Source organism: Tenrec ecaudatus, chromosome 2 (assembly GCF_050624435.1).
Source record: "Tenrec ecaudatus isolate mTenEca1 chromosome 2, mTenEca1.hap1, whole genome shotgun sequence".
Lineage (NCBI taxonomy): Eukaryota > Metazoa > Chordata > Mammalia > Afrosoricida > Tenrecidae > Tenrec > Tenrec ecaudatus.
Genome location: NC_134531.1, coordinates 56,984,330 through 57,003,033, shown reverse-complemented (window position 1 = coordinate 57,003,033; position 18,704 = coordinate 56,984,330). Strand labels below are relative to the sequence as shown.

Sequence of the window (18,704 nt, the reverse complement as noted above, 5' to 3'; positions counted from 1 at the left end):
TAGATGGGCTTTGAGTCTCCACTCCGCAGCCCCCCCTCATTCACATTGATATGATTTTTTGTTCTGAGTCTTTGATGCCTAATACCTGATCCTTTTGACATCTCATGATCACAGAGGCTGGTGTGCTTCTTCCATGTGGACTTTGTTGTTTCTCAGCTAGATGGCGGCTTGTTTATCTTCAAGTCTTTAAGACCTCAGATAGGCGGGCACCATCAGCTTTCTTCACCACATTTGCTGTGCACCCATTTTGTTTCCAGCTAATGTGCCTTGAGGTGAGCATTATGGAATGCCAGGTTATTAAAACAAAGTGTTCTTGCATCGAAAGAGTACTTGAGTAGAGGCCCAATGTCTGTGTGCTACCTTGATACTTAACATAAATATATGTATATATATCTATTTCCATATCATTATATATAAATATATTTGCATATGTACATTCCTGTATTTAGACCTCTATAAATGCCCTTTGCCTCCTAGATCTTTCCTCTGTTTCCTTTTACTTTCCTCTGGTCCCACTATCATATTCGGCCTTTATTTGGGTTTCAGTAATTCCTCTTGGTTACATTGCCCTTGATCAAGCCATACCAGGCATCCTACACCCTCATCATCATTGATTTTAGATCACTGGTTGTTCCCTTGTCCCCGAGTTTGTTAACACCACTTCCTTTCCCTGCCTCCCCTCTCCCATGTCCCCCTAGAATCGTTGGTCCTGTTGTTTTCTCCTCTGGATTGTTTATCCCATCTATCTTATCTAGAAAGACATGAGGAGACAATTATAAGCACAAAAGCAAGGCAGAACAGTACAAAACAATAAAAGAAAACAAAAAACCCCAAGCAACAACAACAACAAACAAAGAAACAAAAACCCCAATGACCATAAAAAGGCCTATAAATAGTTCCTGGTCTGTTTGTTTCCACTCGAGTCTGATGGGGTGCCTTGCCCTGGCCCCCAAATCTATTTTTTGGTATTCCCTGAGAACTTCATTGCTTTGCTCCCCTTGTTGCTCTTTTGGGTGCCTTTAGCGTTTCGCCCTAGTGTGGTGGGGTCAGATCGGGCACAGTTCCCTACCTGTTCCTCCAGGACTGTCCCTCGTAGCAATATGGGTCAGTGAGGGACTTATTGCCTCATGGTGGGCCTGCTCTATGGTCCTCTCTGTGCATTGGGTGCTCTGAGCAGGAATATCGTCCTTGGGGCTTGGTGGGCCAGATGTATTCCACTCTCGTCTTCCCTCTTTGTTTGCTCCTGTGCGCTCTGATCAGATGCACCCCTTTTCCTGAGCTGTAGCTTCAGCGCTGTCCTCTGTAGTGCATTCTTCTGAGAGGGGAGGTGGGGGGCGGAGGGGTGCATGTCCATGTAGTTGGAATTGGGGCCAACTCCGCAGACCTCTTTATTGGTTCCTTGCTTCATTCCAATATGTTGCATTCTGTCGTGGTGCACCGGGTTGGTGTCGGGTCCCTCGCTCCCTATCCTGTGGCGATATGAACAAGTACCCTGTTCCCCTGCTACCCATGAATTTCCCCCTCCACTTTAGTTGGTTGCCATATGCATCCTGGATTGGGTCTGGCCCCTGCCATAGTTCCTGGACCTCACCCCAGGAATGTCCCATATATACTCTAGTATAAGCTGAGTTTTTTCAGAACATTTTTATGCTCAACCCCACCCCCCCAGTTTTTTTTGGTGGTAAAATTAGGTACCTCTGCTTATACTCGAGTATATATGGTATGTATATAGTAGCTTTACCCCTATGTCCCTTTTGCATTTTTAAGCTTACCTCAGCAGACTCATGTTGTAGTTGTCCTTTTGTGCTTGGCTTACTTCGCTTAGCATAATTTCCTCCAGTTCGTACCATGTGGCGATGTGCTTCATGCACTGCTTTTTAGGGATAAGTAGTACTCCAGTGTGTGTATGCACCACAGTTGTTTAATCCATTCATCCGTTGATGGAAATTTGGGTTCTTTCCAACTCCTTGCAATTGTGAACTGTGCCATGATGAACATTGGAGCACAGATGTCTGGCTGTGGTTTGTTTCTTGCCTCTTCTGGTATATGCCAAGTAGGGGGATTGCTGGCTTGTATGGTAGCTCAATTTCTATCTGTTTTAGTTATGTCCAAATCAATTTCCATAATGACTATACATATTTACAGCTCTACCAGCATCGAACGAGAGTTCCTGTCTCCCCACAGCCCCTCCAACACTTGTTACTTTCTGATTTTTTGAATTGGGCTATCTTTGGGGGTGTTAGGCGGTATCTCACTGTTGTTTTAATTTGCATTTTTCTTATGGCTAATGATCAGGAACATTTTCTCATGTTTATTGGCCATTCGGATTTCTGACCCTTTGAAACTTATCTTCAGGTTCTTTTCCCACCTCCTTAGTGGGAATGTTTTTTTTTCTCTTTGGAAGCTAGCAGAGTACTGTAGATTTTAGTAATAAGGCCTTTGTCGGATGTGTCATTGCTGTAGATGTTTTCTCAGTCTGTGGGCTCTGTTATTCTCTTGGTGAATTCTTTTGATGTACACATGTGTTTTATCTTCAGTATATCCTACTTGTCAATTTGTGCCTCCTCTGCGTTTGTGTCCTTCCCTGTTTCTGATAGCCTATGTATTCCCTGAGCCAAAGTTCTCAGGTTGGTCCCAACTCCCTCATTGATGGCCCTAATAGTTTGGGGTTTTATCTCAAGGGCTGTGACCCACCTTGAATTTATTTTTGTGCATGGAGTGAGGTAAGTGTCTTGCTTCATTTTTTTCTTCAGGTAGATATCCATTTTTCCCAGCACCACTTATTGAAAAGGCACCCGGTTCCCCATTTTATAATTTTGGGCTGTTATCAAAGATCAATTGTCTCTGTGCTCATGATTTCATTTCTGGGGTTTCAATTCTTTTCTATTGGTCTGAGTATCTGTCATTATACCAATACCACACTGTTTGACCACTGTGGCTATATAATATGTGCTAAAGTCAGGTAAAACAAGCCCTTCCACTCAGTCCTTCTTGTTGAGGAGTTCTCTGCTAATTCTGTGCTTCTTCCCTCTCCATATGAAGTTGATCAGTTTTTCCAATTCTTTGAAGAAATATGATGGTATTGATATTGGGATAGCATTAAACTTATATAGTGCCTTGGGCAGAACTGATATTTTTACTATATCGAGTCTTCTGATCCACGAGCATGGGATATTCTTCCATTTGTGGAGGTCACTCTTGTTTCTTGTACTAGTTTAGTATTCTGTAATTTTCCTCATATAAATGTTTGTTTTTTAGACAGGTATATCCCTCGATATTTCAGTTTGTGCTTGGCTATTGTGAAGGGTACTGCCTTTTGATCCCTTCTTTTGTGGTCTTGTCCGATGTGTATAACAGTCTGATAGACTTCTCTTTGTTGATCTTGTATCCTGTCACTCTGCCATACTTCTCTATTGCTTCTAGTACTCCCCTTGGAGCTTTTTGGATTTTTCATATGTAAAATCATATCATTTACAAATAATGATAGTTTCACCACTTTCTTCCCCAGGAAAATACCTTTGATGTCTTTTCTTAGCCATATGTTGTTAACTAAGACCTCCAGTACGATGTTACGTAAGAGTGGGGACAAGGGGCATCCTTGTCTGGTCCCCATTTTCAGTTGGATTGTTTTCATCTTTTCTCCATTGACTACCACGTTGGCTGTTGGTTTTTCATATATAGCTTGTATTATATTGAGGAATTTCCTTCCATTCCTATCTTCTTGAGTGTCTGAAACAGGAATTGGTGTTAGATGTTGTTGAATTCTTTTTTCGTATCTATTAATATTATGGGTTCTTAAAATTTTTCATGTCAATGTGGTGAATAATACTAATGGTCTTTTATATGTTGAATCATCCCTGCATTCCTGTTATGAACCCACTTGGTCATGGTGAATTATTTATTTTATATACTTTTGCATTCTATTGGCCCGTATTTTGTTAAGGATTTTTGCATTGATGTTCATTAGGGTATTGATCTGTAGTTCTTGATTTTTGTGGGAATCCTTTTCTGGTTTAGGTATCAGAGTTATATTAGCTTCATAAGGAGAGTTTGGGAGTTTGCTCTCATTTTCTATGTTCTGGACAAGTTTGTGTAGGATTGTTGTGTCAGATCGTGCCTGACTGTTTAGGAGAATTCCCCTGTGAAGCCATCTAGCCCAGGAGATGTTTCTGTTGGTAATCCCATGATTATCTTGTCTATTTCTTCTATTGCTATGGGTTTCTTGGGATTCTTGACATCTGACTGGGATAGTGTAGGGAGGGATTATTTTCCAAGTATTTGTCCATGTTTTCCTAGTTGTTGAAATCATTGGAGTATAGGCCCTCATAGTACTGTGTAATTATCCTTTTGATTTCATTAGGGTCCCTTGTACTATCCCTTGTTGCATCCTTTATCTTTGCTACTGAAATTTGTTTCTTCCTTTCTTTGGTTAGGTTTGCCGTGATCTGTTGTTTCTATTAATCTTTCCAAAGAACTAACTTTCAGCTGCATTAATTTTTTCCATAGTTTTCTTCTTTTCCCTCTCATGAATCTCAACCCTGATTTTTATTATTTCTTTTCCTGTTGACTCTGTTCTCATTGCTGTAAGTTTTGTGTCAGCATATCTCTTTTCCTTTTTCATGTGTGCATGTATTACTATCAAACTCCTCTGATAACTGCCTTTGCTATGCCCCAAAGGTTTTGGTATGTTGTATTTTCATTCTCATAGGTTTCTAGAAATTTCCTAATTTCATCTCTGCTCAGGGCCAGTACCCACCCCTTTTATAATAGTTATTCATCCTCCAATATTTGCCCTTATTTCTTAATTGTTCTTTTGTTGATTTCCAGCCTTACGGCATAGTGGTCAGAGAGAGAAATCTGTAGATCTCTATGTGCTTGAATTTACACAGATTCTACTTGTGTCCCAGCAGGTGGTCTATTTTTGAGTATGTGCCATGCGGACTTGAGAAGAATTATTATTATTATTTGCATTTGAGTACAGAACTCTGAAAATATCTTGTCAAGTCTTCTAGTCATAATGTTTAGATCTGTAGACACCTTGTTACTCTTCTTTCCCCATGTTCTGTCTTTCTGAGAGAGTGGTGTATTAAAGTCCCCCACAATTGTTCAGGCTGTAATTTCATTTTTTCATCTCATAGAGTGTTTGATTGATGAATTTTGTGGGTCTCTGGTTGGGTGCATATATATTGATTATGCTCACTGGTTCTCAGTCTATGTTTCTTTTAAGCATCATATAGTGCTCCTCATCTCTTGCTATAGTTTTCACCTTGAGATCAATTTTGTCTGAGATTGGGATTGCAACTCCTGTTTTTTTAAAACTGCCATTTACTTGGTATATTTCTCTCCAGTCTTTGATTCTCAGTCTATTTTTGTCTGTAATCTTGCGATGTGTCTCCTGAAGGCAGCAGATTGGCGGGTTATGTTTTCTAAGCCAGTCTGCCAGCCCTGCCTTTTAATGTCATAGTTCAGTCAATTGATATTCAAGGTTATTACATCCATCTGTGGATTCTGTGATGTCATCTTGTACCTTCTGTGTTGGTTGTTTTCCTACCTCTTTTTCTCTTCTGTGTGTGTGTGTGTGTGTGTGTGTGTGTGTTTTATTCTTGCCTTCCTTCCACCCTTGAGCCATTGCTATCTTGGGGGCTGTTTTCTCTGTTGCCCTCTGAGTGGGGTTGTCTATGTTGCAGTGTTTTATTTTTGCTCGGCGAGTGCTGTTCTTCTCACCATACTGGGTTGGCAAGGATCTTTTGTAGAGTTGGGTTTCTTTGAGTTTTTCCTTGTCTGGGAACACTTTTACTTCCCCGTTTATCTTGATAGAAAATTTGGCAGGATAGAGTATTCTTGGGTTTGCATTGTTTTCCTTCAATTTTTGGAACATGTTATTCCACTCTCTCCTTCATAGTGTCTGCTGATAGGTCTGAGCATATTCTTATTTCGGCACCTTTATAGGTTACTGCTTGTCTTTCCCTAGCAGCTCTCATGATTTTTTCTTTTTCTTCAAAGTTGAATAGTTTAATTATTATAAATCCTTTGCCACCTCTTCTTGGGATTCAGTCTAGCTGGTGTTCTTTCAGCTTCCTAAATGGTGGCCTGGTTTTCATTCATTAAGCTGGGAAAGTTTTTCTCTAAGAATTCCCTTATTATTTTTGCTGTTGAATTATTCATTGGTCTTTTTCAGGTAGACCTATTCTAATTTTCTTTTTTTTCCCCTTAATGTTGTTCTTATTCATAGTATCAGACATTGATCTCAGGTTTTCTTCAGCTTCTCTGATCATCTTATTTGACTGCCTTTCTTGTTTAAGTCTGCCTGGTTATCCACTAGGTCATTGGTGAGATTCTCTGCTTCCTCCAGTTTGTTGGCGAAGTTTGTTAATATGCTACTGGATTTTGTTATTTCATCCCCTAGGTCTTGTATTTCCCTTTGATGTGTGGCTTTTATCTCCTCTATCATTTAATCCATTTTATGTATTGTTCCCCTCAGATCCTGTATGACTCCAAGCAGCATTTTAAAGAATCTGTGGCAGATCAATATCTGCTTCTTTTATGCACGTCATTAAGTTCAGGACTTCCTCCAACGTTGCCTTTGTTTCTCCTGTTTTTTGGTGAGTGTGTTCAGGCTGATTGCTATTTGCATTGTGTTGTTTTAGAGGAGCGTGGCACCATTCTCCAGAGAGTTGTAGAGCACTGGGCTCTCTCTGGGATACTCGTAGGAATGCTGCTTGGAACTGCCTGCAGCTAAGTTCACTGTGGGGTTGGGCTACCGCTTTATCCTCTTGTGGTTTTACTCTTTCCATAGCCAACCAGTATTCTGTTATTTAGAGGACAAGTTGGATAGTCCTCTCAGGGGATGCTGGTTGGGTGTTTGTGGACCCATGAGGATGGTGCTACACTGGATGATCTCACAGGAAGCCATGGTGGTGTGACACATGGTGGCTTGGGGCACCTCAGAGGGTGTTCAGTAGTACCTTCTGTCATGAGTGCTGGGGAGGGTATGTGGGTGTGCCCACTTTGTTGTAGAGCACCACATATGGTGGGCGGAATTGCGCTAGTTGGCTAGATTGCTGTGTAGGTCGGGCAGAGCTTCCCACCGCAGAGTGGATTGCTGGAGAGTGTTGTCGGGGCTGCCTTGGGCTGTGTGAGGCAATATGGCAGGTGGAGGAATTTCCCTAAGCCATGTGGGATTGTGGAGGATGGGCAGATGCTCCCCCAGCCACATGGAGTGCCATGGAAAGCCGGCAAAGGTTCTCTCAGCCAAGTAGAACACCTCAATGTGTGGACAGGTCTTCCCCTAGCTCCTTAGAGGGTCTTGGAGGGTAGGTGAGAATTCCTCTGCAGTGGATGATGTGTTGGATATTTCCAGTTGCTTGTTATGCCACTGAGAACTGGCGGGTGGGATTTTCCTCAGCCACATAGAGTGCCTTGGAATGTAGGTATGAGTTCCCCTGAGGCAGAAGGTGGGCACGATTTCCCCAGCTGGGTGTTACGCCTCAGAGAGTGGACCTCCCCCAGCTTGGTGGAGGGTAGGAGTAATCCCCTAGGCAAAGGGGAGTGCCTGGAGGCTGGCATTGGCGTGTGAGTGGAAAAAGAGGAGGAAAAAAAGCAAACCCTTCCCCCGCCCCCCGAAAACAAACCCAGTCAACCAACCAAACAAAAAAAACCCCAACTGAGCCAGCTGAGTCTGGGGAGCAGTGGGGGAAGAGAGGAGAGAAAGACAAAAATAATAATATAGCTGCCTGACTGTAGGGCGGGAGGGTTTAACCCCTACCCTGAGGCAAGGTGGCAGTGGCTGTATTGAGATAAAGCCCTTGGGCTGGCTGACTGAAGGAGTTGGCTCTGGTCCAGATTGTGGCAGGGCTAAAGTTAGCCTTAGCTGGCCTCCACTGTGGGAAGCCAAAAGCCCACAGCTCCTCAAAACCTAGTGGATCTCTGCTATCTTTCTGATGCTCCTCCTGCGATCTGGCTGTGTGGAATTTCCCTCTCAGTAATTCTCCTGTGTTTATTTCTGCAGAGTCCCTCTGGTGTGTGTCACTCAGTTGCCATCTTGCTCGAAGCCCCATCCTCCTTTCTGAGAAGCCTTCTGGCTGCACTTTTTCTAAGACAAGTTTGTTTGTTCTTTTGGCAGTCCATAGTACTTCCAATATTCTTTGCCAGTACCAAAATTCAAATACAGCCATTCTTCTTTGCTCTTTCTTTCACTATCCGTCTTTAATATGAGGTGCTTGAAAATAGTATAGCTTGGGTCAGGTAAACAGTAGTTCTCAAAGTGACGTCTTTGCTCTTTAACTCTTTAAAGAGATCTGGGCAGCAGACTTTCTGTATGTAATATGCTGTTTGATTTCTTGACCATAGCTTCTACAACTTCAATCTTTTCTCCATTTATTGTGACGTTGTCTATTGGTCGAATTGCGAGGATTTATGCTGCTCTTCATTGAGCTGTGAGGAGCCCTTGTGGTAGAGTGTCTACTTGTTGGGCTGCTTACTCCCAGGTCAGCAGTTTGAGACACCACTCCGGTACAATTTGATCCATCCCCTTCTCCGGAGAATGAGGAGGTATTTTACTCCCTAAAGAGGTACACTCTCAGAATCCCCCAAATTCAGTCTTTTCTATAAGGTGGTAGTGAGTCAGAATCAACTCAATGGCAGGGGGTTTTGTTGGATTTGAACTTTGCACACAGCATACTGAAGGCTATATTCTTTGACCTTCCTTAGACAATGCTTACATTCTTTCAGCAAGCAAGCTGGTGTCATATGCATATAGCACATTTTTAACGAATCATTTTCCAATCTTGATGTTATATATTTCTTTATTTAGTCCAGCTAATCAAATTATTTGTTCCGTATACAGAGTAATAAGTATGAGTCAATACAGACTCATAGCGACCCTATAGGACAGGGTAGAACTACCCTTTTCTGTTAAAAGGTGATCTTCAGGGTATTGTTTTTGGTTCAGTGTTTAAAGCGTGTCTTAGGGTAAAAGTCTCAGAGAATTCTCTAGTCTCAAATGGTCCAATTAATCTGGCCATTTTTATGAATTTGAGTTTCTGCATTTTTCTCCCATTCTAACCAAGATCATTTATGGTGTTCCCTTACTCTCCTAGAAGGGTTGGTGAGAGTAGCTGGGCACCATCTAGTTCTTATGGTCTCAGGGTGGTTCAGATTGTGGCTTCCATAGGCTATCAACTTTGTAGACTTATTTCTTCTCTGTGATTTTGGTTATCATCTTTCTCTTACACTTCTGATAAATAGAAACCAATAGTCGTGTCTTAGTCTCTCACAACTGTTTAAGACCTAAGACACTATTCACTTCACTAGGATGTAGAACATGGACTTTGTGAGCTGTGCTGTGCCAGTTGAGTTGGTTTGAAAGGTAGAAATCTGATCTTGGAAAGTATTTGGTTAGGTCTGAGGATTGTTTGTAGTGGTGCCTTCCATGAATGTATGTGTCTGCCTACACACATCTGTATTTGCATGTGCATGCACATAGAGATGCTTACATCTGTTGTCACATCTGACCATATACGTGTGTGCCTTATGGGATCGTGGGCTCAGTTCTTGTTCTTTGTTGTGCTTGTTGCCCTCTTACATATGCCTGTTCTATAGTACAGACATGCTTAGCTCGAGAGCGTTTCTCAGAGGCATCCTTTAATTTGGTCATGCTGGGCTTGCTATGTCTACATATCATGTCTCTTTTACCATCACCAAAAGTAGCAGATGTTTACTACCCAGAATGTGCGTTCCCTTTTCCCACCCCTTCTCTGCTGATAACATTTTTTAAGTTTTTGAATCAGGTGAAAGTCATGGATTATCTATTCCTGGGTTCTAGGATAGGGACCTTGTTGGCTCAGTGGTTAAGCAGCTTAGCAGTTAACTGGGGGGGTGTCAGTGGTTTGAATGCAGCAGGGAGAAGGATGTAACGGTCTACTTCTATAAAAATTACAGCACTGGGAACCCTCTAGGGGCAGTTTTACTCAATCCTGTAGCATCAGGATCTATTAGATGGAATGGATTTTTATTGGTTTGGGTCTAATGTTGCTATCAGGAACCTGGGTGGTAACAACAGTTAAGTAATACCTGATAACCATATTCAGGAAGAAGATGTGGGGATCTGCTCCCATAAGGATTAAGCCCATTGCCAGCAAATTGATTCCAACTCACAGTGACCCCATAGGACAGAGTAGAACTGCCACATGCGTTTCCAAGGCGGTAAATCTTTATGGTCGCAGACGGTTATGTTTTTATCCTATAGAGCAGTTGGTGGACTTGAACCCCCAACCTTTTTGTTAGCAGCCGAGCACTTAGCCACTGTGACATCAGGGCCCCTCTGTTATGATGACAGCTTAGGAAACCCTATGGGGCAGTTCTTCTGTCATTATAGGGTGAGGCTTAACATGATTCAGAATTGACTAGAAGGCATCCAACAAACAGTTATCTAGTTTTGGCCTACTAACATGCTTGAGTTTTCCCTGCTAAGTAGTAGAGCAGGCTGTGGAACCCTCTGATGTTAGAATTTGGTACGAACCCTAACTGCTCAGGGCACTGTGTCTACATGATATATCTGAAGTGCCTCCTACCCATAAACTGGCTTAAAATTAGCATGAATTATTTGAAAATCTCTAGTAGCCATTCTTTTAAATAGTTTTGCTTTGCTCCAACCCCCCATTCTTTTTTTTTCTTTTTTCGGTCAAGTATTTTATTTTATTTTTAATTCTTTTATGTACTTACTTTTTCCTCAATACTTTTAGTGCACTGTGTACCACATACACGTCCATAGTTCAGTTGTCTTGAAAAAGAGTTGTATATACATCACCACTGTCAGTTCTAGAACATACTCCCCTGTCCTGTGTCATTATTTGCTCGTCATTTATCTCCAACCTCCCACCACATCCCGTACCCCGGATAAGCCACACACCAATTATTTTTGTCCATACAACCACCCATTCTGTGCTTTATGTGCTTAAAAAAAGTTTATTCTGTGTTGTTGAGTGAGAATACTAGGATACAGCAGACTGCCTATTTACTTTTAAAAGGTGTGTCTTTATGGTGTTGGGTTCTGTGGCATCAGGCATGGACTCCTGGGTTATGTGTAGGGCTATTAACTACAAGGTCAGTAGTTCAAACCCACCAGTTGTTCTGAGCAAGGAAGATGAGCTTCCTACTCCTGTAAAGATTTACAGGCTTGGAAACCCACAGGGGCAATTCTCCTCTGGCTATTGGGTAGCTCAGAATTGGAATGGACTACATGGCAGTGACTTTGAGGTTGACATCAAGCACTTTATCTAATGTACCTCTAGTTCGCTGCCTCTTACATCATGCCTTTCCTTCGATAATAAGTACGTGCTGAATGAAATAAAGCCACATTCTGCATAAGAACTCCAGGAAGTAAATTATGCACATTGGACTTAGTTTTATGTCTGTTTTTCATTGCCTTGAAATCCATTAAGTTCACATAACAGGACACGTTGATGGACATATCCCCAGTTTTTTCTTGAACGAATAAACGATGAACTAACCACCTTTAGAAAGTTACATTTTCTTTAGACTTTGGAGGCTGTACGTGGAAGCATGTCAAAGTTCGTCTGCTACTTGGGCTTTAATGAGCGGTGTTTTAAGGGGCCCTGGAGGCCTAATGGTTATGCACTGGCCTGTGACCCAGGGCCGGCAGTTTGAGACTGCCAGCTGCGCCCCGAGAGAAAGGCTGGGCTTTCTTCTACAGAGAGCTACAGGCTTGGAAGCTTCTTTGGTCGCTATGGGACGGCAGTGACTTTGGTTAATTGCATTAATGAGCATATTCGGGATGCAATAGCTTTAAAAAAAGAAAGACAAAGCCAGTAGATCACTAAGCGCCCCTGTCCCTTTCCCCCCAGTGGAATGACACCGTGGAGCTTTTCCGGGCTCGGATGCCTTTACGCAAACACCGCTGTCGCTTCAAGAGTTATGAGCGCTGCTTCACCGCGGCCGAGGCTGCCGACTGGCTCCACGAGCTCCTGCGGCGCAGCCAGAACTTCGGCCCCGAGGTGACCCGCAAGCAAACGGTTCAGCTGCTAAAGAAATTCCTGAAGAACCACGTTATTGAGGACATCAAGGGGAACTGGGGCCAGGAAGACTTGGAAGACAACGGCCGTCTGTACAGGTAACCGCAGCCCGGCAGCCCCGAGGCGGAGGGCGGGGAGGCTGCGTGGATGTGGCAGGAGTCCCCCCTGCTGGCGGGAGAGCAGTGCTCTTGGTTGTGCTGATCCTCAGCGGCTTGCTGTTCCTCCTGGTCCCCAAGCGCCCCAGAGCAGTCTTTTGTTACAGTGAGTCCTTTGTAAGGAGAACTTTTCATTTCTGATGCCCACCTGGGGAGATGGCCACCGAGGTAACGGTAACGTTGGACTTGAACGCTCCGTCCGAACCTTCGTGAGCAAGGAGGAGGGTGTAGCCAGCCAGGGCTTAGTGGCAGAGTGCCCCTGATCTTTAAGAGTTCAAGGCCCACTGGGAGTCTGCACTAGTAATTCCCTACGTGGAAGATTCACGACGGTCCCGCAAGTCTAGCTTTTCCGCTTTTCATGGTTCTCTCAGGGAAAGTAGCTGTCTCTGCCCTCACCTCCCTTCTCCGTACAGTACAGCAGGTTTCTAGTGATGGACGTGGAAGAGGGAGTAGGAGCAAAGAAGCTGCACTGCCCCAGAAAGGAGGACTTGTTGACTTTTCTGTCGATGTCCCTGCCGAACTTAAGTGTTAAGAACCGGGCATGGAAACATGGAGTTAAAATAGAAAGGGAGCATATCTGGACCCTGCGCAGTCACTTTTTAAGAACTACTCCCGAAGAAAATAAGAAAGCTTTTACAGGACGCTGACTGAGGGCATCTTGGGGCATCCAGCCATGTGGCTTCTGCACCTTCTTGGCGGAGCTGCTGGGCAGGGCCACAGAGCAGGCTGGCGGCCAGGAGCCCCAAGGACTAAGGACAGATACTGCTGTACATTTAGAGTCTAGCTCCTGGCGGAGTTTAATCAGCGGTCTCTTGCTGTTAAGACATGAAGATTGTCATCTGGTATGCCTGCCTTTGCAGATCCAGTTTTGAATGAGGATCTTGGGTTATCTCAGCTGATTTTGAGACCAAAGAACTGAGCACTAGGCCCTGGAAACTTGACTACCATATGCCACACTTCCTTGGGGGATGCTCTAGTAAGTGATGCTTTCCCTTAGGAAACGTTAATTACTTGTAGCCAATCAAGACTCGGCTGAGAACACTTCTGAAAGATCCTTTGGATGAGTAACTTCCAATCTGTTCTATTGCGACCTTAAATTGAGTCTCTTCCACGCAGTTCCCGGGGGCTTTATGGATCCCCCGAGAGTAAAATGGTTGCTCTATTGGAACCCACCTCACCTCATTATTGAGATTTAATGGTGTATCCCCCTTGAAAGCGGATTGCACAGGCAGATTAAAGTCCTCCTTTAAGAAATCGCTCCCCCTGCCCCCTTACCAGTTTGTTTTAAGAAATACCAATGAGTCACAAAGGGAGAGTTTCCTTCACTATTTGTACACAAAATCACAGTGTGACTTTCCATTTTTCCAAGGGAACGTTCCTCCTCATCAACTCATTGAGGTTTGCCAATGAGCCAGACAAGTCTGGGCCGAACTCTGTTTAGACATGTAAATCTACTCTGTGGAGCTGCACAAGCCTTGGATTGAGAGTGAGCTGAAGAGCGTGGAGCCAGCGGCTGCACACCTGCAGCCTCTGACTGAAGCGCAAGACAGTCGCTGCTGCATGCTCGGGCTCCGGGAGAGAGCAGGGTGGTTCTACCAGAGCTGCGTGCTCCAACAGCCTTGCTGCGTCCCGTAGTGTCGCAAGGCTATAACGAAGACACAGGTGGGAGACTGAGCTAGAGGCAGGCTGCCTTTCAAAACAGATGGAAATTCAATGAAGTTCAATGAAATTTAGGACCACACTTCTAAATGCCATGCTTTCTGTAAGAGGGGCTTCCGTATGGAAAAGGAAGAAAGCTGGAAAGGACAGCGGAGAAGAGTTCTTGCCGGGAAGCCGGGAATGAACATTTCTAGAGCATCTGTGATGGGCAGGCTTGTCCCACAGCTCACCCTGTAGCTGAGGGAGGGTACTTCCACCTCCATCTACAGGTGCTAGATTAGCGGTTCTCAACCTGTGGGTTGTGACTCCTTTAGGGGTCGAACGACCCTTTCACAGAGGTCACCCGATTCAGAACAGTAGCAAACGCACAGTTATGAAGTAGCAATGAAAATAATGTTGTGATTGGGGGGGCACCACAACATGAGGGACTGTATTAAAGGTCGCGGCATGACGAAGGTTGAGAACCACTGTACTAGATGGCAATATGGTGGTAGCCGCCTAGTTTTAAATCAGGAATGCAGTGGTTATGTACTGGCCTGCTAACTCTGAGATCAGCAATTTGTACTACTGGGCACTCTTGGGGTAGAAGATTCCCAGGGAAAGTGCTGCACTGTCCTGTAGGATTTCTATGAATAGGCATCAACTGATGGCAGTGAGTGAGCCGAATTTAATGAGGCCAAAGGTATTTGTTCACCCACTGTTATTGAGCTGGCAGTGGAAGGGCCAGGATTTAAATTAAGAACTCTCCCTTTGATGCTTGCTGAACCGGAGGAAGACTTAAATCCCTTCCTGATGAAGATCAAGGATTGCAGTCTTCAGAATGGATTATAACCCAAAGTAACGAAACCAAAATACCACAGCTGGCCCAATAGGTAACGTCATGATGAAGAGAAAAGATGGAAATTGTCAGGATTTCGTCTTGAATAGCTCCACAATCAGTGCTTATGGAAGCAGCAGTTAAGAGATCAAAGGATGCATTACATTGGGTAAATCTGCTGTACCAGACCTCTTGAAAATGCTGAAGAGCAAGGCTGATGTTTTGAGGAGTAAGGTCCTCCTGGCTCACACTGGTCTTTTTCACATGGATGTGGAAGTTGGACATTGAATAAGGAAGACCAAGGAAAGATCGGTGCATTTGAATTAAGGTGCTGGTGAATATTGAAGGTACCAAGGACTGCCAAGAGAACAAACAGATCCTTCTTGGAAGAAGTACAGTCAGAATGTTCCTTAGAAACAAGGATGGTGAGACTTTGTCTCATGAGTCTGGACATGTTAGGAGGAGAGTCTCGTTCCTGGAGAAAGGCATGGGAAAGGCTTGGTAAGTAGAGGGGCAGCGAAAAAGAGGAAGCCATTTGACAAAGTGAAGTGACACAGTGGCTGCAGCCATCGCCTCATGCACAGTAACAGTTGTGTGGCTGCCACAGCAGCCAGCGGGGTTTCCTTCTGCTGCACCTTGGGTAGCTATGAGTCAGAAGTCACTCAACATCTTTGCAGTGCCAAATGAGACAGTGAATAAACAAGGACATAGACGACTAAACGGGAAGCTTTTGGTGTAGCTATCACATTTTTATGTGTTCGCAGAGTTCCAGTAATGTGTTTCGTACTCCCAGGAAATCAAACCCACTGCCACCCACTCAACCCAACTCATAGCAGCCCTGTATAGGGTTTCAGAGACCGCAAAACTGCAAATCTTTCTCTCACAGAGCTGCTGATGGGTTTGAACTGCCGTGGCAGTTGCATAATTGCATGTCAACTTGACAATGTATAAAAGTGTAGGAGTGGAGTTTAGCCTGTCCACCAGGTCACAGTCTTATGATGTCTCCCTGTGGGCGTGGCCTTCTCATAAGGAGGGTCATGGGAACCCCGCCCCCGCGCCCCACACACACCTTCCTGCTGGCTGACCCTAGTTGCTGCGAACCCTGTGATGCGGCTACTACCATTAGATCCACATGAGTGCACCCACCGCTCTGTGATATTCCTGCATTCTGCATCATTGTATATGGATGGCTGTGTGTGTCTACACTAGTGGACTTTATCTGGACTGGGCTAGAGTGCTTGCTCAATATATAATCCTGATATAAAATCCTTTTTACACACACACACACACACATATATATATATATATATATATATGAGTGTCACTGGATTAGTTTTTCTAGTCAACCCAGCCTAATGAAACTGCCAATCATGTGGTTAGTAGCCTAATACCCAAACCTCAGTGGTACCAGGGTTCTTTATATTTACTATTAAAGTCTCACTTCTCTTCAAGAAGTTGCCCTTAAATAAAGGGGGAAACAAATATATTAGCATATAAACTTACATAAATATAGCAGGGAAGAGGTAGGTTCTTGGATCTGTGAGTTAGATAAAGGCATAATTAAAGAATGCTAAAGAAAATATACCGTATATACTCATGTACAAGCCAAGTTTTTCAGCATATTTTTATTGTGTTTTTTTCTGGTAAAATTAGGTGCCTTGGCTGATGTTCGGTTTGGCTTATACTTGAGTATATACGGTAAGCCTTTAATATATTTGTTAATGAGACAGGCATGGGGATGGGCATTTAAAAATAGTTTGTGGGGAATTCCATTATTTATTAATTCCATTTTCCATGAACTGTTGGGAAACCCCACTCCCCCTGCCGTGTGTGTATGTGTATAACAATGTGTGTTGGATAATTCTGTGAACAAGATGATGAGTTAAACTTACTATTTTGGAATGTGAAAGGTTTTCTTTTGAGAGTTAAAACAAAAAATTGTGTGCCATATTTGCTGTGTGAATGTAGAATGCATTTTACATTAAAATTTAGAATATTTTCCCTTCAGAATCAAAGAGTTGATCTGAAATCCGAACTAGGTATACAAAATAAAAAGATATTTTCAATCTTAGTGTATGAAGGAAAGTAAGCTCCTACTATGCAAATGGCCTTACTGACCAGGGGCAAGTTTTCCGAAAGGTGACCAGAGGTCCGGAAGTATTACTTGAGCCCCTCATTTCCTGTTTCTCCCTGGGCTCTCTGTGGGTGAAGCATTTGCCCCTTCATGCCCTCATGTGATCTTTATGACAACCTTCGAGGTGAACAGGGAGGCTATTTCATTCTCATCAAGCCAAAGACTGTTCTCTTTAAAAAGGTGAAACCTATGTGAGCAGATCTACCTAGGTAGGACTGTTTGGCGCTGTGCGTGAAGCGTGGGACTACAAACCACAAGGTTGATGGTTCAGATCCCAAAAGCACCCGGAGGGAGAAAGATGTGGCTATCTGCTCCTGCAAAGACGGGCACCCTTGTCCCCCCAGTCGGGTTCCTGTGAGTTGGAACTGGCTCAATGGCAGTGGGTGTTTAAGTGCAATGCTGTGGGCATGTGAAGATAGAAGTGCCTGTTCTGATCATCAGCTGCAGGACTGATGGAGAAAGGTGCCTGGCCTATGATCTGTAGCAGCCTGGAGGGGAGGGAGGGTGTGTGTGTGTGGGGGAGGGGGGATGGTGGTGGTGAGGGAGAGTGGGTAGGGGCTGCCTGCCCTGATCTGGAGCTTGAACCTGGTTCTCCATGGCTGTCAAGTGCTTGCCTCTACAGAGGAGACTTCCCGGCTCCAGTGGCGGCTGTGCGACCTGAACTTAAGTGTCAGAACGCTTTCTTCGCCCTGCTGCTTTTGTCTTTCCCCCTTTGTTTCTACCTCTCTTCATCTGTGCCGCTCTCCTTTCCCCTCTTATGCCCTTTCCTTCATTTCTCCTTTCCTTCCTGTTTTTCTCTCACTTCTAGCCAATTTCCAAAATACTGATTTCGATTTGAAATGATTTTTTCCCAAGTTTTGTTGGTTTTATTTAACTCGATTTGTAAGGCTTACTGGAAAGCAATCGTCATGAAGAAACACAAGCAAGTGAACCAAAGACAGTACCAAATACCGATGAAGATGCAGAGCCGCTGGGCGCAGGTGGCCCGCTTCCCCTGTGGGAATGTGAAATCTCGCAACACAGCGTGGTGACAGTGTCTGAGGAAGTGAAAGATAGACGAGGGAACTGCCAAACGTTCGCAGAAAAATGGAACTGAAAGATAATGGATTTTTTTCCCCCATGAACTTTTTGAAGTCCCTTTATATTTATCCTGTAACCTAAGAAACTGGTCCAAGGCTTTTATTTGTCTACAAGGAACGGAGACTTAAGCTTCCACGGGGGCATGTTTATAGTACCCCTGTGCGTAACCGCCGATCCCTGCAAACAACCCCAGTGTTGGAGCTGGTGGACTGTATGAATGTACTGCTCCGTGTGAAAAGGAGTGGAGGGCTGAAGCTCACCTGGAGCTCAGCTGACTGCTGATCCGGAGGGAAGGGCCGCCCCAGGGGGACGTGTTTTCTCCTGGAGGCTGGTGAGGAATCTTGTATGCTGACGGTGGTGGTGCTCACACTGCTGGCCCCACCGCCCTCGAGGTGATTCCGGCTCACAGTGAATGTACTACTGCAGCGGTTGGAGCATTTGAACCACGGACTGCAATTAGCAGTCCAGGCCCTGCCCCCCCAACCCCCAGGGGGTTGCTAACTGGAATGCGTATGTGCTTGTGAAAACCAGACCAACCCACTGCCATCGAGTGGGTTCCTCATATACTCATCTAGCGGCAACATATTCCACTTGAAAAGGAGAGGCAAAACGAGCAAACCAAGACAACTAAAATGAATCATTTGAAAAGTTTCTATTTTTAGTTCAGGAAAGAATTTGAGTTTCTTTGTGTGAGTGATTCTTTAATAGTTTTCTGGAGCTTTGTGGGAAAATTCCTCACTCCTGCTCTGTAAGCCTTTTTGAAAGAGGGTCTTAGTTGACTGGATTGCCAAAGGTTTGTTTTAAAAACTTTACCTTCAAATTAATGA

The 18,704-nt window shown here is 44.1% G+C and overlaps 1 protein-coding gene across 1 annotated transcript in view; it reads left to right on the top strand.

Annotated features, from left to right (window-relative positions):
- Positions 1-18,704, top strand: part of DEPDC1B (DEP domain containing 1B) — an 86,328-nt gene that overhangs the window by 11,629 nt on the left and 55,995 nt on the right. The window contains exon 2 of the mRNA XM_075541059.1: positions 11,865-12,130. Within this exon, the coding sequence (XP_075397174.1) occupies positions 11,865-12,130 (266 nt within the window). The remainder of the gene's footprint in view (positions 1-11,864; positions 12,131-18,704) is intronic.